Source organism: Poecile atricapillus, chromosome Z, assembly GCF_030490865.1.
Source record: "Poecile atricapillus isolate bPoeAtr1 chromosome Z, bPoeAtr1.hap1, whole genome shotgun sequence".
Lineage (NCBI taxonomy): Eukaryota > Metazoa > Chordata > Aves > Passeriformes > Paridae > Poecile > Poecile atricapillus.
Window position 1 is genome coordinate 29,132,799 of NC_081289.1, and position 22,400 is coordinate 29,155,198.

The 22,400-nt window shown below is 45.4% G+C and overlaps 1 protein-coding gene across 1 annotated transcript; it reads right to left on the reverse strand.

Annotated features, from left to right (window-relative positions):
• Nucleotides 1–4,160: 4,160 nt before the first annotated feature.
• Nucleotides 4,161–22,009, reverse strand: LOC131573197 (endoplasmic reticulum resident protein 27-like). Its single transcript, XM_058826918.1, has 7 exons — nucleotides 21,889–22,009; nucleotides 21,577–21,677; nucleotides 18,813–18,950; nucleotides 15,385–15,498; nucleotides 12,266–12,391; nucleotides 5,303–5,500; nucleotides 4,161–4,684 (listed from the first exon to the last, which is right to left on the reverse strand). Exons 1-7 carry the CDS (start codon nucleotides 22,007–22,009, stop codon nucleotides 4,640–4,642), a joined length of 843 nt encoding a protein of 280 aa, XP_058682901.1. The 3' UTR covers nucleotides 4,161–4,639.
• Nucleotides 22,010–22,400: the final 391 nt, after the last annotated feature.

A 22,400-nucleotide genomic window follows, 5' to 3' on the forward strand; every position in this document is an offset into this window, starting at 1 on the left:
TATATAATACTCATAACACGGGGATAGGGAAAAACCTGGAGTGCTCACATAGCCCATGTGTTTAGGCTGGAGACTGGATGGGGCTGGCATTTCAGCCAGGATGTGGACAGGATGTGGGGTTCTCCAGGGCTGTTGTGATCTATGGAGGATCCAACAGCTTGAGCCCTGGTGAGCGTGTGGGGAGGAGGATGCAGTGCTCTGGCAGAGGGCAGCTCTGCATAGCTGCCATATGGGGAGGCCTGGTGCAGGCAGGGATGCAGGTATCCATGGGCCTTTCTTCTAACCCAGACAAAATTGCTGCTTTGAGCAGATCATACAGCACTAGCCGGCCTGCCTGTCTGGATTTGCAGGTATTTTAGCAGAGAAGGGAGAAATTCAAATGAGAGAACAAGTACACTTTTATTCAATGTGCATCTTGTGGTTTTGCAGGTTTTTCCACAGAAAATGTTCCTCTGAAGTTTCCTTAGTGACTAAGCCAAAATGGGTCAAAGAGGTATTTGATTCACAGCCTTAGAAAAAAACACTTCTGTGTTCTCTTCTCCATCATTATCAGTTCTCTGTGGTATCCACCCTGCACCTTCCCTCACTGACCCTTACCTGTTGCTGGCCACATCACTCTTTGGGCCAGTCCTCTCCTTCTCCCAAAACAGCCTTTGGCTCTTCCTTGCCCTACTCTTTCACGGTCCTGCAAACCACTATCCCAATTGTATCCTTCAGAAAATATTTCCTCCTCCTGTGTCATCTGTCCCCACCTCTTTGCCAGCCCGTGGGCTGCCATTCGTGGTACTGAGAGGAAGCCATCCTGTGTGGAGGTGACTAGGAGTGACTAAGTCCTGTGATCTGTCACCAGCAAGAGAGAGTTTGTTTCTAGTATTTCTGCCCAGATTTATTGGCTTAGCTTCCTTCCAGATGAACTCCCCTTGGCCCCTCAGCACAAGAGAGACATGGAGTTCCGGGAGTGAGTCCTGCAGAGGATAACAAAGATTATTAGGGGACTGGAGCATCTCTCTTATGAGGAAAGACTGAGGGAGCAGGGCCTGTTCAGTTTCCAGAAGAGATGACTGAAAGAGGACTTCATCAATGTCTGTAATCTGAAGGGGGTGTGTCAAGAGGATGGATCCAGGCTCTTAGTGGAGCAAGCAACAGGACAAGAGGGAACGGACAGAAAGTGATGCACAGGAAGTTTTATCTGAATATATGGAAGAATTTCTTTATGGTGTGGGTGACCAAGGACTGGAACAGATTGCCCATAGAGGTTGTGGAGTCTCCTTCACTGGAGATATTCAAGAACCATCTGGACACAATTCTGTGCCATGTGCTCTGGGATGACCCTGCTTGAGCAGGGGACTTGGACCAGATGACCCCTTATGGTCCCTTTCACCAGACTCACTCTGTGATTCTGTGGACAGAGGTGTCAGGCAGCCATGCCCTTCATCCATTTATGATAAGGAGGACAATGGTTCCTACCAAATGTTGTTCTAAATTGTCACTATCTCCTCCTCATCCTGGGAACTCAGGCCCAGCTCAGTGCTGGACTTCTGTGCATGAGATGGGATCTGACGTAGGCACCATAAAGTTTATCCTGTGACAGTTATTCTGGGAAATATCTGAGAGATTAAAAAAATTCTTTATTCAAAGTTGGCAGGATCCCCAGAAGAAAGAAAGAAGTTCAGTCCTGCCTTGCTGTGTTGGTGGTTGACCCCTGCATGCATAAGGCACCAGGGCTGCCTGGCCTGGGAGATGTCTCTTCCCTTTGTGCTGGCAATCAGAGACCTCTCAGCATCTCCCAGCCACTGCCAAGAGCAGGAGCAATGCTGACAAGGCAGACTCACATGCAGTGCCTGCTCCTCTTCTTCAGGTTAGGTACAAAGGTTGTTCAGTCCTTCTGCAGTCAGATTCTCTGCAGCTCAGCAGCCCTCACAGCCACATCCATAACTCTGTGTGCAGTGGGACTGAAGTGACAAAGCTGAGGCACCGATTTTCATATAAAACATTTTGGTTCAACCTGCAGCAGATGAGGGCTAGTTCACCTCTAAGCAAAACCTTGCTGCTTAATGTCATACACAATGGTTCAGAAGAATAAAATAAATAAAAATAGTTAGTCCCCTTACTGAACTTCCAGGTCTCTGTAAACTTCTGCTTCTGGAGATACTTCAAACCTTTCTTACCAAAAATGGTTATGTAATTTCATCTTCCAAAACACAACCCAATTCCCTGTTCCCTGGGGTAAAGACAGCAGCTCTGGCAGGCCTCTGCAGCTTCACTTTCCTGCTAGGCAAACTGAGCTTTCATCTTAGATATTCTGGACGTCCTTTGAGTTCAGATGCTGCTGCAGAGCAGGGGTTCTCGTACACAGTATGCCTGCAGTGCTGAGGTGAAAGGGAACCTCTCCATCCTGCCCTCTGTCAATTTGCATCTAGCATTTCCTCCATTTGCAAACCAAACCAGCCTCCCCAGACAGCTCAAAACATCTGGGCCAGATACATCACAAGTTCAGAGCTGACACAATGGGGCACAAAACCCAAAACTGAAACAAAGAAGAGATTGACCCACACACATGATTCTGCCTCTGGTTTCTACCTCAAATGCCCTGTTGCAGTGGCTAAGCCCACCAAAGCTTTACTGCAGAAGCCTTTGAGCACAGGGATTTAGGCAGACCCCCTTACTCCACTGCCACCACATCTGTGCGCAGCACCCCAGGGCTGTCTGTGCTAAGTCCTGCAAAGTACTGCAGAACAGCTGGAGGAGGAAGAAGAGGCTTTTCCTGTGACTTGCTTGTGGCTCCCAAGTTTGTTGGTTAGATGCAGAGATCTGTAAGGTGCAGATGGAATTAAACTCCCCAGTGTACATAATGAAGCTCCTGAAAAGTTATCCCTATAATTAGCTGTGTACACAGTGAGCACAGTCACTGGGGGCACTGCTTTTACTCCCAGGCTTGTTTGCAGAACCAGAGCTTCATTTGTGTCCTATTTTCTTTCCCTGCAGCACTGAGAAAGAGTCACGTAGCTGTGCCCAATTTCTGCATCTGGCCGAGACACAGACCTCAGGCATTCGTGCAGCAGGTCAGGGCCCTCACACTCTTCAGTCTAGACCAAAGACAGATGTGCATGACACTGGAAACACCTACAGCACAAAGACTACTCACAGGTGTCTCCTCAGAAGACCAGCCCTCTCTACCTCTATACTGCAGAGAAAGGAATAAACCCTTCCTAGGGAGGAGCAAGCTATTGCTGTAAAAAGGAGCAGTTTTCCAACTGAGGGAAAGTGAGCAGGGTCAGGCAGGAGATACAGCCCTGCACATTCTAGGACTGGCATAAAACCAGGAGTTCAAAAGCATCACACATCACTGACATAAGGATTCTGGAAGGCAGGTGTGAGTCTGCTCTGGCTGGGTTCTGGGCCACTGGGAGGTGAGACATCTCTTATCCTCAAAGCAGTAGTGTGACAAGGTCTAGGATGGGACTGGCTCCCCAGTACTCCAGAGGTGCTGATCCCTGTGCTCACATCTTCACACAGATCAACAACAAAGTTGCTTCATTCACAAGTCATTCCAGTCCAGTACAACCTCTAGCCATACCCAGGGCAAAAGCAGCAAGGTATTCTGACACCTTAGATCCTTCCCCCCTCTCTGGGGCTCAACCTCCAGCTCTTAGCATCTATCCTGTACTTCTCTAGTCTTTTTCAATGCATAAAAGCCACAAGGGCACCCAGCAGAATTCAGGCATATAATTTTATATTTTATACCTGTACACACACTCATTCAAGAGGTCATCTGGTGCAGACAGTTCTCTTCCCTGGCTGTATAGATGGTGAGAGCATGCCTTGTTCTGATCAACAACAACCTCTTCTGGGTAAGATTTCTGACTGCAACATCTTAGGCTCATTCATTTTTGCTGCACCATCTCAGACCTGATTACCTAGTGCTGTTCTGATCCCAAAGCTTCACAGATATCTCCTATCCTGGTGGAAATATCTACTGACAATGGGTCATTTCCACAGGGAATGATTCCTAGCAACCAATCTGATTGGTTAGGTACTGCATTGGTTAAACTCAGAGAAAGGAGGTTTTTTGAGCTTATTCACTCATAAATACAGAGACTTTGTCCTTAAGTGAAAGACAAGGGGAGTGGAAAATAACATTTGCATAAAAGTTCAGGCCATTCACTTACTGCTTTATTTAGTAAAATAAATGGAAAATTTCATGTGAAATCAAGCAACACATCTATTTGTAGTATCAGGAGGGGCTGACAGTGGATCTCAGCACGGCACCAAGACCCAAAAGAATGAGGGAAACAGATCCCTGGGAACTACTAGCTCTGCCTCTGATATTGCCATTTCACTATTGACATTTCACTAATATCAGAGGTGTTGAAGCCACCCTTTGCTTCAACAGAGTGGCACAGAAAGACATATTGTAGGGCAATACCAGAGGTCCTGAAGTACTGCAAAAAAGAGATCTGGAGCCAACAAATGAGAAGAGATAAGAGATTCCTGGAGAGGACAGACAGCATGTATGTACATAGGATGGTGATTGGAATCCATGACTGACTTGGCTCAGGAAGTGCTGAGCTGCAGGGCAGAGTGAACTCCTCATACACCAGAAACAGACACTGGCTACAGTCATCCTCTTGGCTGAGAATCAGAGTTCTTCATTGAGGGGCTTCTCCTCGGATTTGTCTTCTTTCTAAAACACATTAGAGGCATGAAATAAGTTTTGACATTACTTGGTTTCTCAGCATATGGATAAAGAAAACAAAATAACTCAAATGCCTCCCTGTGCAACAGGAGGATGAATTTTGACAGAGAGAGAACTTTTCACATTGAATGAACATGGAGATTTAATTGTGCCTTTCCCAGAAGAGACCTCTGGTAGAGTCCTAAGACCCTATCTGTACACTCTATTCTGTAGTCTTCCTGATAGATTTAATTCCTATCCATGCCACTGGTCTCCCTGACCTGCTCTCATATGCTGCCATCCACTACATCCCTTCTCAGCATCCAAAAGCACCCTTCACTTTGTCCCCCTAGATGCTGTTCCCAAAAGATAAATGCTTCACAGAGACCTTCATACAGCTGCAGAGATCAGTGAATTCTTCTTGCTGTAGACTAGAAGGCAGAGGTCAATGAAGAAAGAGGCTCTGCAAAGACATCCATCTCTGCTCTGCCCTTAATCTAACACTTCTCTGTTATTCAGGTGGAAATGTACGTGAAAGAGAAAGTGATGGGGATGGGGAGGAGTTCAAGGAACTGAAGTCATCTTCTTCAAGATCCTGGTAAACAACAGCATCGGGACCCCCTTTACCTTTTGCATTCTTTGTTGGAAACGATTACAGAAGTCCTGTACACGCTCAATGGAGATTTCATCCACAGTCAACAGATCATGCTCATCATCTGGTGTGTGGAATATAGCCAGAGCTGGCAGCTGGGACTTCTTCAGCTGGAAGTATGACAATACTCGCTCATTGCTCTTCAAATTGCTGTCTAACAGGATAAAGAGAATCTGTGATAGAAATAGGAAATAAAATGTGAGAAAAACAGAAGCTGAGACAAAGAACAGATCCCCAAACAGTGGTCATATGAAGATTAACAATGATATTTTTATCAAGAGTTTGAGAAAACCATCCATACTCTGTTCAGACAACACTTTCCTTGGCCACTATCTAGTAGCTCCATGTAGTGCATTTGACTGTATTTTATCAAGTCCAGACTTACACTACCAAACAAAATGTCTTCTCTCACCCTCTTTAAAAACATACCTACAGAATGACAGGAAGGCAGTCTCCACTTCTATTCGTCTTATAGATTAGGACACAATATGTCTTTTGTCTTAACAGCAAATGTCAAAGAAGCTGAATCCTTTACTTGCATGTTATTTGGATAAGATGCTCACATCCATGCAAGACCCAGGGTAAAAAGAGGTTTTGTTGTGGGAAGAATCAAATTCAATCTCAAGAATGTGGGAAGGAAGTACAGGGCATCAGGAGCCTGCAGGGATAAGAACATGGGAGTACCAAAACCAAAGGACTTATTGAAGTGAGCTGCAGTGAGCACAAATGAGGATGCAATGATTTGGGAAACAGAAGCTGTTGGCAAGACACCAATGTCCATACAGCCCAGTTCAGTGGAGCATTCAGGCCTGGGGAGAGAAGCTCCACATGCATATCCCAGGACGAGAATGACCTACAGACATTATTATAAAATTTATAAAAGAAAATAAATATATAGCAGTTAAACAACTTAATCAGTGACTTGATTAAATAGAATCCCTCAGCAGATGAGATCCAAGTCAATGAAATAAACACCCAGCTAGCATATGTCATTTTATATTCTTTTTACCCTATGCAATCTGCTGGGCCTAGCATATCCAATGTACCTACGGACAAGGCTATGGCTTCACTTACAAAAGAAAAGAGTTTTTTTTAAAAAAGGAGAAATGTAATGTGAAGATTATGTGCCCAGTTCCCAGGCTGTGACTCATGTTTTTCTTTCTTTTCAATGAAGAACACTCCAGTTAGTTCCAAACTTGTTTTCTTCTCTAAAAATAAACTTCATAAATCCTAAATTCTTTACTTATTAAATTTACATTCTATAAAAAACAAATACATCTGAAAACTTTCCTAGGCAACAGCCTATGGGAAGGAGGGATAGTTAGGCAGCTGTAAGGTTTAACTTCAGTTTTATAGTGAAATACAGAAACAGGAACAACATTTTCACTGCATATGTGATATTCACCAGTTATAATTTTTCTTTCAAATGTCAACTGTGCCCCGAGAGCAAAAAGCTAGTGAGCAGAGAGGTTGTGGGGTACTTCTCCTAGAGTGTTTAATTCATCTTTTTGCAGGATAAAACACCAAGCTAGAAAACACATATTTAAGGTTCACAGGTCTAGGGACATGATCTAAGAGGCTTTCAGATGGAACAGCAGTATGTAATGTTTTAGGGCTCTCTTTTCAACTAGAAAGTTGGGAACAGAGGCCAGTGTTGGAGGGAAACACTTTCAGAGTGTCAGTACAGTAAATGGTACTGCATTTTCATGGTGAGTTCAACAGCTTTTGAGTTTCTCTATAAGAGATTGACTAGACAAAAATATTTTTTTTAAGCAAATGTTAAAGAAGAAGTGATTTAAGTAAAATTTAAAAAAAAGTATTTCATTACTTCCTGTACAAAATTCACCACCTTTAGAACAGATGAAAAGCATTTTAAAATAGTAAAATGAATAAATGTTAGTCAATATTCTTCACTTCATTGAGCTTTCAGACTTGGCTAAAACACCCAAAACTAAAAAGCTGTACATATTTTATCCATGAATACCAAGAACAGAGTAAGAATAAAAGAGTAAAAAGGCTGAGGTTTAGAACACCAAATTCCTTCTTCCTCACAGGAGCAAACAGAAACACAAAAACTGGCCCTTCAGCTAGAAAGGCTGAGATATCATCATGGTTCAGAGTTACTGACTTGGATCTCTCTAATGACTCCCATTTGTCTCACGGAGTTACAGTGTGCCAAAGTACAGCAAAGTTTCCTTCTCTGCCTGTATTCAAAACATACAGGAAAGAGAGCAATTGCATTTGGCCACTGTAGCTCAGAAGAAGACACCTTAATGCCAATGAGAATGCTGCATTCCTGGGAGGTCTGTGACATGGGATGGGTCCTCCTTCAGCAGAAGGGCTCATCATGCACCCTATGCTGGTTGTGCTCCGGGAGTCCTGCCAGGGCCTGTGTGGTCTTGAGGTCACACCTGTGGGGCAGAAGGTAGGATGTGTTGGCCCAGAGGCCACAAGCACTGGAAGGCTGATCTCCATAGCAGCTGAAAACCAAGACGGTTTCTCAGTTGGCACGTTTCCATGGCAGATGCCATCTCGTGGAACTGGTGTTTTCTCATGAGGAATTTATTTTGTTCTGGGATTCCCAGTCAGCTCCAATCATAAAGGATGAATGCAGTAATCATGGAAAATTATATTGACCATGAGGCAGGATTCACATTGCCTAACCTCTGCCATCCAGATCCTAGCCTTGTCTCAGCCAGTCATCTATGTAACCTCTACAATAAACAGTGACAGACACTTTATTCCACCTATTTTAGAAGGGAAGGAAACATATGCCTGTCCTTCTCTTTCTTCATTGAAAAGAGCATAAAACCTTTACTCAGATGACCGACCAAAGCTACAGTTCATCAAAAACAAATTACACTTATAATGGCAGCTCTAATGTCACCACTAGAGATGAGTTAGTTCCATCCCAAACAGAAAGTTCACTTTCCGTTTCATACTAGCCTGTACAATAGCTTGTTGGGTGTTTTAAATTCTGAGATTATTTCCATGAGTTTTTTTTTCATTTTGTAGCAATCTTCTAGCCTGTGTTCAGAGATCTGCTTCTTCAGGCAGTGAAGGATATCCTGCATGAGTGAGTAACCCCTGACAAAAAAAAGTCCCCTTCACACATGATATTATCTGTGCACTGTCACTTGAAATAAACCACCTTCCATAAATTTTGCACACTGGTACTGTCTTGGTGTCTTGACAAATTGATTCCTAGCCCAGTGCTTTTAGAACATCGAGTTCCTGGTAGATACTAAGACATGGAATGATGTTATTGCCCAAGAAATTAAAGTTAATTGAAAATAGCAATGATAGAAACCAATTTGTCATTGCTTAGTTTTTCTTCAAACAAAGAAAAACAGAAAGGATGGTCAAGCCTTATATCCAGTTTTGACTTTAAACTTCAGAGAGCTGCAGTTCACTGTTTTGCATAAGCAAAAAGATCAGATTCTGATGTTTGAGTAATGTCTTACATCACAGTACATTAAAGTAAAACAAAAACATCAGTCACAAATTAAAAAAAAATAAACAGCTATAAAAACAACTTTACTGCAGATATCTATTAAGTGACATAAAAAGACCATATTTACAGGCTCCTCTGTTTATGGCTAAAGGAGGCATCTTTAAATATCATCTCTTTTAGTTCTGAAGCCATCAGTATTTGACAAGAAGAATAAAAATTGTGTGAATGACTGCAAGAGAAAGGGCATCATCTTTTCATTTCCATGGAAGAACTCCTGAAGGACACCAGAAGTTTCTCAGAATGCATTTCCAAATGGACCTACATCTAAATTAAAAGGGAGTTTACAAGCATCCGTACCAAAACCATTTTGACATTGGAAACAAATTATGTCAGCTGCAACAAAATCTGCTTTTGTTATTCCAAACATCATCTTATTGAGACTTCTGCAAACACCCATGAGTTACACCAGCTGTAATCATCATGTTATACTCTGATACTGTGGAAAGAAAACTGAATATGACTATTCTAGTTTGGCTCAGCAATGCAAACCCTGACATCTCCTTTCCAGTGCATTTCTTTTCCTTGCCTGGACTCTTGGCAGTACTTTCTCAAATAAGCACACATTTGATTGAAGATCCAAGAAGGAGGGTGGATTTACTCTTGCAGCTGCAGTGCTCTGAACCCACAGTGTTCACTGTTATCCACCCACAATTGTTTCTCAAAGTGTACTAGAAAATGACTATATTTCTTCTTATTGTTGTCAGCTTCTGCTGGCTTAGCGTCATCTACCATTTGCATTTTCCTCTCCAATATTTTATAGCACTGAGGCTCCACAATAAAATCTAGAAAAATCTAGATGCCTCCAGGCACTCACTGTTGCTCTGGGTGCAGTTCAGACTGTTTTCAAATAAAAATCCTCACCATCCTACCTCATAGATCCTCCAGCTGAAAATCTCAGCTGCCCCTCAGGCAGAAGTGAAATTATCATAAACCAGAGGTGAAAGGACCACAATCCAGAAACTGGCAGATGAATCACTTCCTAATGATCCATTAACAGTTGGACTCAATCATCTTAGGCGTGTTTTCCAACCTAAGTTATTTCACAATTCTATGGTTTTTCTTCACTTTTTGGGGTTAGTCTCTCAGCAGCAGCTGCAGTTCCTCTTCATCTCTCCATCCACGCAACAAGTTTCTCTTTTCCCTCCCATGATGGACAATGTGATGACAATGGCAAGGACTACTCTTCCATCAGCGTGCAGCAGAGATGTGTGGCAGGATCGGTACCCCTTCTCCTGCTTGGGACCCCCTTTGAGGCTCTGTCTGTGCTCTGCACTGGCCTGTAGAAATGCTGCAATACACACCAAGTATCCCCACTCTGCTCTGGGGCTCTGCAGTCATTGTGAAGCAGTGCTGGATGCAGGGAGCCTGAACAGCTCTGCACTGCACAGCAATGATTCCTTGCTCAAACCACTGGTAGCACCAACCCCTTTAGCACAAACAAGCCCTTCACCACTATCCCACAGGACAGGAATTATTCACTGGTAATCCTGAACAAAATTCAAGTCAAGAATCTTGCATTTATTCTCTGACAATCTGCAAGCCACTAAAAGACAAAAAAAAAATAAATTTATATTTATTTTGAAGCAAGACTCAATTAACTTGGTAGTTCCAACAACATGTAACTTCACACAGGAAAATGAGCCAGTAAGGATTTTCATGGTATTGTGCAGTGGCTGCCACTGTTACCCAAACTAATTCAGGTCTTTCTACATGACACAGAAATGGAGACAAACCTATGTGGGCATATCACTCTGTTTACTCCTTACTATCCAGATACTTCTAAAATTCAAACAGAGGGACCCTAGCACTGTCTCTCTGCTTTCTAGGAGGGCAGTCCAAAACACAATTTACCCCTCAGAGTGCCACTCCTTTGGGAAAAACAACTTGTTCGACTCTAAGTCACTTCATCTCTGTGTCCTCAAGTATCACAGCAGTAAAGTGGAAATAATTAGTCAAATTCCCACATCTTTAATGTTTATATTTTACTCTGGCAAACTTGTAGACTGATTCTGTTGGAAACTTGCCTGCACAAATAAATAAAAAAAAACCAACTAGATTTGGCTTGCTGAGAATTCATAAATTGTCTGAACTTCAGTAAAACATTTTATCCAATGTTTTGTGAAGTATTTCTAGGAAAATTATAGCCATTTTCCCAGATCTAGGCAAGTCACATGAAAACTAGATGCAGCTGCATCAGCAAAGGATAATGATGCCAAACAGCATTGTGTTAGAAGAAATAGCTGCTAGGTGGAGACCTGTATCAGACTCGGCTTCTCATGGAGAGCAGTGGTAATGGTGTCACTTTAACACACATTTCACAATAGACAAATGGAATTTTACAGATAAATGCATCTTGTTTTATAACTACCTATTCATCAAAGCAAAACATTTTTGAAGAGACCTTTTGATTTTGATGCATAGTTCCTGCCTATTTTCTTGCCACTGGTTAGGAAAGATGTAAAGGTTCCAAAGTAGTCCTGCCATAAGCAAGTCTCAAGATTTTTGAGATTGCATGGTTCTGAGGTGGTCCCTGGATTGCAAGGTGAGGGTATACTTGATTTCTAATCTGTTCCTTCAATACTAAAACCAGATGCATACAGATATTTTAGTTATCAGTTCCCAAATCTTTCCAGCTCCACACTTCTCAGAGGAAGACCTCCTTATGCCTCTCAGCTCATCCTTCCCACTTCTGTGATATTCTGCCCCCTCCCATCTGCTGCTCTTCCTTGCCACAAATGCCTTTCTGTTGCTCCCAATCCTCCTTTGCTTGCAAGTTCATTCCTCTGTTCCTCGGACAAAAATTCCACTGTAATCCAGCTGCTGGCAGAGAAGCAGACATAGCATGATTTACTATTTGGGGAGCTTTGTTCCCAGAGGGATGGGATTCAGGCAAAGTTTCTCTGAAGCACCTCATCTATCTCATCACCTTAATGTGGGAAATCTAAGCAGTAAATTTGCAGCTCCTTTAAAATAGCCATTTGCAGAAGTCCAAGGGCTAAGAAGCACTGACATTATTTGTTGTCTAGTCACTTATATAAGGCTCCTTGTCATTCTGCAGGCTGTAGATACAAATTCACCTCTCACATCAGTGGAGCACAGCTGTTGCCAGACTGAAGAGCAGCAGCTGTGTGTCATCTCTCAGTACAAAGGAACAAAACTGGACTAAAAGCCACAAAGCACACCACATTTCAACAAGAGAGCAGACGGGCAGGATACAGAGGGTGTATTCCCCTGTCAGGTGGCAAACTGGCAAAAGGTGAACAGAACCAACCCTTCCATTTAATTATCCAGATAAACCCCCTTTTCCTGCTACTGGACCTTTGATCTCATAATTTACAGAGGAGATTATGCCCTCCCCATTCACGGCAGAAATGACTGGGGTTTTTTCCTCCCTAACAGCCCCTCTTTCTCTGTTTGGACTTACCTTCCCCTTGTAGAGCTCTGCCGCCGCCCGAAACTTGCGCATTCGCTCAGGGTGCTTTGGAGACATCTTGTCTGTGATGAGGAGGAGGTTAAACTGGAAGGAACTCTGCATCACACCTATTGCTGTCTGCCCAGCACAGAGAGAGAAACACGGTAAAGAAGATTGAGAACACTCAATTGGCATTGGATGCAGTGTCAGAGGGATCTAAATCCACATGGCTCAGCTGTGGTTTCTTTGCAAATCAGCATCACAAGCGAGACAGATTTCTTTAAAGCAGGGGGGATCAAATCTGGGTTCTTTGCAGAAACTCTTAACCTCCTGGCTTTTCTTATTCCCCAGACAAGAGTCTGAAGACCACAAAGGTCCATCAGTTGCCTTAAGATAGTTAGTGACTAGGCAAGGGGAGTAGGATTAGGGCAGAGTACAGGAAGATGAAGACTAGAGCAAGGATGTGAAGAGCAAGGCCAGCAAACACTGAATATGAGGGTGTCCTAAATCACTGAGGTCCATCATCTGTCTGAAATATGAGCATGAAAGTGAGAAGGATTTGTGCTGTCAAGGTTGGTGCTTGTCTTTATTTTCTTTCTTTAGTGTGACACTGTATGTAGGATGGGGATGAGTCCACAGTTTCAGCAGCCTGATGGCCTGGACACTCCAGAGTGCTGAGGGTTAAAATTGCTGTCCCACAGTGAGAGAAGACCATGGGCAAGGGCCAAGGGGGCACTACACACTGGCCCTCTGTAAGGAAGCAGGGCTGGCACTGCCCAGGGAGCCACAGCACCATCTCCATGAACTCGCTCACTTGCCATCTCGCTTCTCCTTCCGCCTGCTTCCTGCAGGCCTGCAGCCTCTCCCTCAAATTAAACAGTAGTGGGGCCAGACCTGCTGCCTCCCTAGTGCCACCGAAACCACAGAGGCACACACTGTGCCGCTCCCCGCCAGTGGGAGCAGAAAGTTTCCACATGCTCCAGCAGTAACAAGGAAGGGGTCAGGGAGTGCATGCTGGCAAGAGCCGTGAATAACAGAGCATCTAGCTCTTGGCAGATGGGACTCTGCTGTTTGCTTCATGTTTATCAGATATTTTGCATCTCTTCTCTTTTCTGACAGTGTGCAGCTGAGGCAGGGGACAGCAGAGGGGTTGCAAGCTAAGCTGGAAAACATTAGAGGACCTCATGGGAGAGAATGAGGCTGAAGGAGAGGGTGAAGCCAGCCAGCACCGAGCCCCTTGACGAGGCTGGGGTGAGAGCGGACACGGCGGGAGCAGCAGTGCCTCCAGCAGCTCCACACAAAGGTGTGCTTGTCCACACAGCCTTGTGTAAGAGCAATCAGCAGAGCTCATCAGCAGGGCTGACTCTCCTGAAAAGCCCACAGGGTAAACATTGCCTAAAAATGCCTAAAGTATGTGGGAGAAACAGTAAGGGCCCCAGGATGGGGAGAGAAACTCTTGGCAGCACTTGGTGCGAGCCATGTGATCCCATTATCTCCTGACCTGCAGCATTTTTGGATGCAAACAGCACATGCTCTGGGAATAAATATTTATGAAAAACCAAGCTACCTTAGGGAAGCTGGGAGGGTTTTGGGCCAGGGACTGCAGGAGGCACTGTTAATTTCAGCACCTTGATAGAGCTCCAGAGCGCCTGGGAAAAAAAACTGTAATAACATCTGTACTGACAGTCAGGGTGGAGGGGACCAGCTGAACAGCTGAGGAATTCTCAGTGAGTGAGACAGCCTGGGTGCCAAACAGGACACCATGCAGTGAGAACCCAAAGCATCAACAGAAATGCCTAAACAAAGAGATATTGTCCCATGAAATGCAAAAGGATCTAATAGGGGCTCCAAGGTTTCAGAAGGTCTGGGAAATTACAAAGATGAGAACATCATCCCTGCTGATGTGACTTGGATGTTCTTAAAGGGCTGTTAGGCCAGTGGGGCAGGATATAACAATCTCCAGAAATATTTTGTGAATTCAAAATGTATTTTTTTGAAGATGAAAAAACAAAAACTTTTTTTTTCCTTTTTTTGGTTACAGAAAAAAGAACAACCTCCTACCATATTTCATTGTGGGGGAAAAGATGTTAAATTTCTAAACAAAATACTCTCCTACTGGTGGGTTGTGACTGAACTGACTGAATGCATCTGTTCTCTTAGGTGATCCTTGAGTTTATATTGAAAAGGTATAGCTCTGCAACAGGTTGGGCCATTCTTCTCTGATATAAACTGAGCCTGGTCAGCACTGTTATAGCTGTCCAGAAGGCCACAAAATACCCCATCAGCAATGATAAAGTCTCAGCCATGCAGCAACTGGGGCTTCTAAGACCTACTGACTCCATAGCAATGAGACCAAGGAAGTGCTGGGATTTCAGAGGAACCTAAATCCTTGGTCAACTTCTATAGCAGGGAGGAGCACTGGGACCCTGCCAGTTAGATGTGTGAGCCAGTGAAGATGGCCCACATGGAAGCATTCTAAGCCTGATTTTGTGTGTGGTTGGTTGGTTGGTTGGTTGGTTGGTTGGTTGGTTTGTTTGTTTGTTTGTTTGTTTGTTTGTTTTTGTGGTGGTGGTTGTCGTTGAACTGATGAATTCTGGAGAAAGGATGGAAGGGATGGGAAAGATTTTGCCTGGGAAGTTCCCAACTCGCTCTTGAATATGTATTCCAATACCAGGGCTTACATTGAGCCCTGTGTGCTGAGTGATGCAGAAAAGCCTGCCTTCTGAGAGCAGGTCATTTGAGCTTCCATGTTTCTCAAGGCTTGTCAAAGAGAGGGCATTCTGGCTGAGCTGGCTCTGCAGGCATGGCACAGTACGGCCAATGTCCATGGGAGGAAGCAGCACTGCGTGCAGAGTAGTAAGAAGTGGAGTTTTCTGCCCCTCAACATCCCAAATTTACTGGAAAACCAAACTGTGATGAGTTTCTTTGTCTCCCACCACGCTCATGCCCCAGCAAATCTGCTTCCAGTCCACGTGTGGAGCAGCAGTGAAGAGTTATGTGGCTTCCTCAACCCCATCTACACCGTCGCTGCAACTCTCACACACACATCTGGGCATGCAAACTGGGGCCAGAGGATACCATGAGAGGAAGGCTGAGAGCAAGGGTGAGGACTGCAGGGAGCTGGTAATTACCACAGGGTTGTACTCTGTCACCAGGCGGAGCTCGTTCATCCGAACGAAGCGAGTCAGCTTCTTGGCATCAACATCTCCGTTGTTCATGTCCAGATCCCGCCGGTCATTGTCCACCTGAAGACAGGCAAAGACACCTACAGTCACAGCTGTCCTCTCCAGGAGCTCCTCTAGAGGTGCTGATTGCACTCACTCACAGTGACACCCACCCCCTGGGACACCACCATCCTCTGTCCCCCACTACACAACCCCCACCTCTTCCCATCACCACTTCTGGAGGTCTAGAACCTGCAGGGACCAGCCTGCACTTTGAGATAAGGATCTCCCATCCTTCTCCAGCCTCCCAAGGACAAGAAAATCTCATGATACAACAGAAATCTCTCAGGACTCCAGACATCCCCATGCTACCAGCTCTCAATGCACTGGAGACAGGGAGAATTAGCTGACAAACTGTTCTAAGCATTGTGGAGAGAAGTCATTAAATAGTCTAACTCTTCACATCAATACTGGCTTTACATCCCTTTTTAAAATCTTCATCTGTTTATTCTGTTTCTTCTACAAGTAATAAACATTGGCATCACCCAGTATGGAATTCCTGGAAACATTGTGCAAGCAGGAAATCTCTCTAATAAAAAGAGGATTTTTCTTCCAGTACAGCAGGAAAGAAAAAAAAAAAAGAAAAGAAAAAAGAAAAAAAATTAAGTCCAGCATATTTCAGCTTTAGAGAAAAATCCATCCTGCCACACATCTCCCCGCACTTCATCCCCTCAAAATGATGCGATTTTTTTGAGATTTTCATGACCTGATAAACAGAAAAAAAGCAGGCAACCACTGAATGATAGCAGTACACCAGAGTTTAAGGGCAGAGTTCCTGTGCAGTACCACCACAGGATGTGACTGAGTTAAACCATGGGGACAGTGGTCTCTGACATGAAGTAGGATCAAAGTTTGGGATTTGAAAGCCATTGATATACATGTTGAATGAGGTTCTAGGGACTGAGGAGCAGTCCACCTGCACACCCCAGATTTTATTCTCTGCGTCTGGGCAACCTCTGAAAGTTCTTGTGTTAGTTTTTCCAGTGGTTTGCAGACATCTAAAGTCATTTTTGCTGTTCTGTGGTCATTGGCAAGGTCTTTGATACCAGTCACCCGCCCTGTCTGACAACACAAGCTGGTGATTTTCAGACTGTGTGGCCCAATTCCTCTCACAGGTTTTCCTCCTACATAACATGAAAGGGCAGCTCTGCTCAAGTAAATAAGATCAGGACAGTTCAACACCTGGGTGGGTGAGATCAGACAGGCCTTGAGAACCAATCTAAAGCAGCCTGGACTCAACAGAAAGTCTTCTCTTGACTTTTGTGGGCTTCTGGAAGCATCTGATTTCCATTTGGGGATAATAACAACTTGAATCTGCACTCAACATTTATGTTTTTAAGAAAATAAGGCTGAAAAATAGTCTGCATGTAATAGTTGAAGCTCGAGTCAAAATGTCTTTATCACTCCATATAATTAGGTTGTTAGCATCTGTTAATTATGTTCTTTTTAGGTCTATCAGGACTTCTTACTAGAAAAAATCAGCTTCTTTCCCCTATATACAAAGAAGTCTCACCAATTGACACAGTCCCTCCTACTACTGTAATTACGGCTTAAACTTCTAAGCATTGTAAGTGTTTCAGACACTGCAAAGGCAAAGAAAAAATTAATTTATGCCTCTGATTCACTTCTATCCTGGTGACGCATCTTTGTATCCTTCAAATGAGTATTTGATTCCAAGTTCCTGTATCCGTTCTTTTAAAATTCCTTTTTATCTCTGACCTCTTACTCCTACATATTATTCAGCACCGGATAAAAGGAAAAATAATGTGTCTGATAATCTAAGAAAAACTGACAATCAGACGAGGGAATTGTCAACCATATTTGAACCTGACTAGTGTATTATTTTCCTGGCTGTTTTTTTCACCATATTAAACAAGAGTTCAGTTGCAAAAACTTGGCTCCGAACAAAGAATATTCAATATAATACAAATTCCAACAATCCAATCACTTTCTTTTATCAAACTGTCTCCCACTGCAGTCATCCTCACTATCTGCCACATGCAAAAACAAAGGAACTTTTCAATATTTTTGGAAGAAAACCACAGTGACTAAGAACAAAAATTGAAATGGGTGTTGCTTAAAATTGCAACATCTAGCAAATAAAAGGTTAAATAAAAGGACCTGCCTACCTATTGCTCACTCTTAGATCATTCTTTTTTAATTATTTGGATAATATCAGTTGTAAACATGGTGCAGGAAATGATGAGGGGAAAAAAGAGAACAAACTGTCCAATCTTTGTACAAGCAGGATCTAGAACTTGGCCAAGCTGCCATATTTAGTTTCCCTAGACCATGTTATCCATTTCTCCCCACCTCAAGCACTTAGAGGTCTAGTGTCACAACACTTCACTGGCTTTTAGGACATCTTGTGCTGCCTGGGGCCCTGATCCTCTTTAGACACACCTACCTCTGCAGTTTTCAGCTGCCATGCTTGTGTGAGGAGGGGCAACATGAGGAAGTTAATGTAACTAGTAGAATACTTGCTCTGAGCTTTTCTTGGTACTTTTGTAATGAGTACGTGGCTCTCCCCAGTATCATCTCCCTAAATTTCAGCAGATATAGCTACACTGAGGCTACATTGAGCTGCTTGCACTTAGAGTCAACAGAGATCTGACCTAGCGCAGCATCCATCCCTAAGAAGCTCCAAAGCAAGATTTCTAATGCCTAAAGTATATTTAGGAAATGAGTCTTCAAACCACAGTGTAGGGTGGCACAGCATCTCTTAACTGCAGAGACCTAGTCTGGATCTGTTTCCTGTCATGATGGAAAAGTTTTGTACCCTAGGAGACAGCTTTGCCTGCCTGAAGTGGCACTTGCCAAGTTTTGATATCAAGTCTGCTGTGTTGATCCATTGTAACATGGGCTCTAGACGCTTTTAATGTGTCTCAGGACCCTTTCCAAAACCACAGAAACCCCATCCAAGTTCATGCCAAGCTCCGGGCAGGTCATGTAGAAACACAGGCATTGCTCTTTGCAGGGCAAAATGCTGAACCAGATCCGTAGGACAAACACCTAAATAGGAGAATCTTACCAGATATAATTAACGCTCCTTGTCTCAGCGACAGGCACTCTGCAATTGAAAAGCAAAACCCCTCTTTGGGGCGAGAAGAGCGATGTACTTTGAGGTGAGCAAGCAGCCTGACTGCCAATGACAACCCTATTTTTTGGCTTGCCCTAAGGAGAGATAACTTTTATGCTTTTTACCGCTGTACGCACTCCTCCCAGTGTGTCCCACCCAGACCAGCGCGCTGGGGCAGCCGGAACCAGACCCTTATGCGGGACACGCGGGTTTTTGCCTGGCAGCGTTCCCGGGAGGGAGCCGCGGGCCCACGCACCCTGCGGAACACCGCCACGGTGTTCTCCGAGGCGCCGTAGTGCGACAGGACGGCGGCGCTGCTGCTGAGCCCGAAAGACACCTCCGGCATCTGTCCGGCCGCCCGGCGAAACACGTCCGCTTCGGGGCTCTGCGGGTCCTGCGGAGGCACAGGAGGGAGGGTCAGGGGCCGAGCGGATGAGGGGTCGAGACAGAACGGGGCCCTTGGGGCCGCACCGGCACCGGCGCCGGCACCGACACCGACACCGACACCGACACCGGCACCGACACCGACACCGACACCGGCACCGGCACCGACACCGACACCGGCCCCGGCCGGTGCGAGCGCGCCACCTGCCGGCTGCTCGGTCCCCGCGGCACCGCCTGTGCGGGCGGGATGCTCCGGGATCCGGGAACCCGCCAGGATGGTGCTGAGCCCCTGGGCACTCAGAATGGAGGGAACAAACCCAGAACACTGGTGTAGCACGTTTATACATATATATATATATATTTATGTGTGTCTGTGTATATGTATATATATACGTGTGTATATTTATATTTATAAATATATATAGAGAGAGAGTGTGTTTTTAAAATCTATATATAAACGTCATAATTTTTAAGCCCACCTTGATTCTAGAGTCAGGGGGTTACAGTTTTGAACACCTTGCATTATCAGTACTGTGGCTCCTTTTAAAAGGATACAAACATCCTGTAAAAAAGGAGTTCATTTAGGTGTATTAAAGGATAAAAATGTGCAATTTCTCAATATTTTGAGGTCCATTCTCTTTCCTGCAGAGTATTAACTACTACTAGCCTTTGCCTGTATTAAAGCCTTCCTTGCTACTCCCATTCCCAACTTTTCAGTGATGTATTTTTGATGCTTCTATTTATTGGATATAAATTCTCAAGACATGGTCTCTGTTTGGAAATCGGTTTGTTTTTCTTTTTAGTTTGAACTGTCAGCTCCGCTGTTTATGAGCCCAGAGAGAATGGAAAACAAAATTCTTTGTTCCTTCCAAAGAAAAACATCTCTCATGACCTGTTTTGGAAATGCCAGTGCATCAACATCGCCCTGTTGAGAGCTCTAAAGCATAGGGTGGGAATAATCTCGCTGAGTTTTGGAGCTTTCCTGGGAAACCTGGGGTTTAATCAGGCCGAGCCCTTTCCCAGAGACACGCGGGGTTTGTGGAGCAGTGCGAGGTTTCCATCACGGCGTGCTGCTCCCAGTCAGGGAGGCCGTGCTCATTGCACGGGAGGCTTGCCGAGCCACGTACTGCAGTGAACTGAAAGGCTGCGGCAGAGAAATAACTGATGGTGAGCGGAGAACGTGGACTTTATTTGGATGAATATACTTTCAGGCCGAGAGCCAAGCCTTCATGGCACATATACGTCTTTATCTACCGTTCAAATGCAGCCCTGTCGTGCCTCAGGCACTGAATGCCCGAGATGTCGCTGGCTGCTGCCTCGTGCTGCCGGCAGCTGCGATTTCAGAGTCCTGTCTGGCTCTGAAGAATGCGATCCTGCGGAGGGCGGTCACCGTGGCACAAGACAAAAGGAGCCGTGTCCGTGCCGCAGCTCAGGAGGGGGCTCTGGGTACAGCTCTGCCTCAAGCCCAGCCAGCTACCCCCGGGGAAGGAGGTGTCTCGGCACTTCCATTCTGCCTGTGCAGACTGCCTGGCTGCTTTGCACAGCTTCAGCGCTGCAAGAGCAAGCCCCGAGGAGCTCCAGCTGCCTGCGGGCGCCGAGCTGGAGGCGGCTGGTGCTGTGTGATCAGCGCTTACAAGGCCCCTGGGGCACAAGCCTCCTGCGCTCACAGACTTGTTGCTGCCCGCACTGCACAGGCAGCACCACCGCTCCTCACTCTGTGGGGTGCCTCTCTATACCAAGAGCATGTTGCCCTCCCTAGGCTGCCCTCCAGCCCCAGGCACAGGGCGGAAGGAGGAAAGTGCTTGCAGAAGGACCTCTTTTTGAAGGCTCTGAAGCCTTCTTTGACATGAGGCAGTGCGTGGGCAACAGGAGAGCAGAACGGAGCTCAAAGAAAACATGGGAAAAGGTGCAATTTGAGGACCTTAAAAGTAATAAGGATCCTGTTAAAGAAGCCTCCATTTTACAGTGCTGTAGCTCAATAAATATTTTCCTTCTATTTTCTAAGGAAAAATACTCTTGCCATTTGGGGAGGAAAAGGACTCAGATCTGTCACTCACCTTTGAATTCAGTGGAATTTAGTAAAAAGAGACAGATCTCAAGGATGTCTGCTCTGGGGAACAAAGAAGTGAGGCAGAGACCATGCCTATGTTCTCCCTACAAAGAGGCTGCAGCCTGAGCCCAAACCCTGGTGGACTTCAGCGGACCTGCACTATCACTTTTCCCTGAGACTTGGCTTCCTCATCCCTATCACACAGGCAGTGCCTTACTCTGTCTTTGCTGACTACAGCAAATAACTGATGTTCCTACTCACTCCTCACCAACACTGTTCCTCTACCATGCACATTTCTTTGTTACTTCCCCTGCAGCATTTCCTTCTCTCCTGCTCCAGGGCTTCTACAACCTCCTTCATCTTCCTCCCTTGCTTCATCTCCTTTTCCATGCACAGACCTGTGCACGTTCCCTGTGTTCTCTCTGTGACCCATCACCAAATCCCTCCATATTCCTGTCACAGGCGCAGCACCTTTTGGGACAAGAGCTGCCTTTGGCAGGTGTTTACACCACATCCAAGCCCATGCTCTCATCAGGGCGGGATGACAGAGCTCACAGCTGGCAGAGGGGAGGTGCTGTGAACACACCTGGAAGAACCCGATGACTGCCACTTCTGCACCGCTGACAAAGGCTTCAGCATCTGCAACGTTGTTTAACAGGACAGGTTTCTCAGTAGTGCTGGCTGTGCCTGCAGAGCAAAGGTCAGGGTTGGGCAGTGTACCCAAGGAGCAGCTCAAAGAGGAGCCCCCCAACACACACACAAGCATCCCAACCTTACAAGCTCGCCCACACACCTCTCCTGCGAGTTCAACGCAATGTTTGTGCAGCATACCTTGGATAAGGAGGACTCCCTGCAGCAGACCCAGACTTTCCCCAAGGCAGGAAGAAAGCTCACTTACTGTGGGACGCCAAGTCACTCCCTCCAGCACATCCTGCTGGGGAGCATCTGGTAAGCAGGACAGCAAAGAGACACGGGAAGATGCATGTGCCCATGGTACCAGCTTGCCTTCTCCTCGCCATACCACCCTGCTCCGGTCCTCCCCTCAGCAAGAGACACGTCAGCTGCTGTGGGGACCCACAACCTCTCCTGGGGTGGTGGGAAGAGAGCAGCTGGTCCAGGTCAAAGCCTTCAGCTCCTGAGATAACTGGCTGGAGAAAGCCCCTCCCTGCTGTGCAGGAATCAGCCTTGGAGAGCTGCAGCAACACTGCTGGTGGTGTGTCCTCACCCACAGCACTTGACATCGCAGCTGCCCTGCACCCTTGTGACCAGACACCCTAGACAGGTTAAGAACATCCATCTCCAGCTGCTGGATCCCGGAGGCTGATGTTCCCTTGTGCTTGGCCAGCAGGCTAGCCACAGGGACATGCAACTCTTGCATGTCCTTGTGGCTATGCACAGGGACATGCAAGC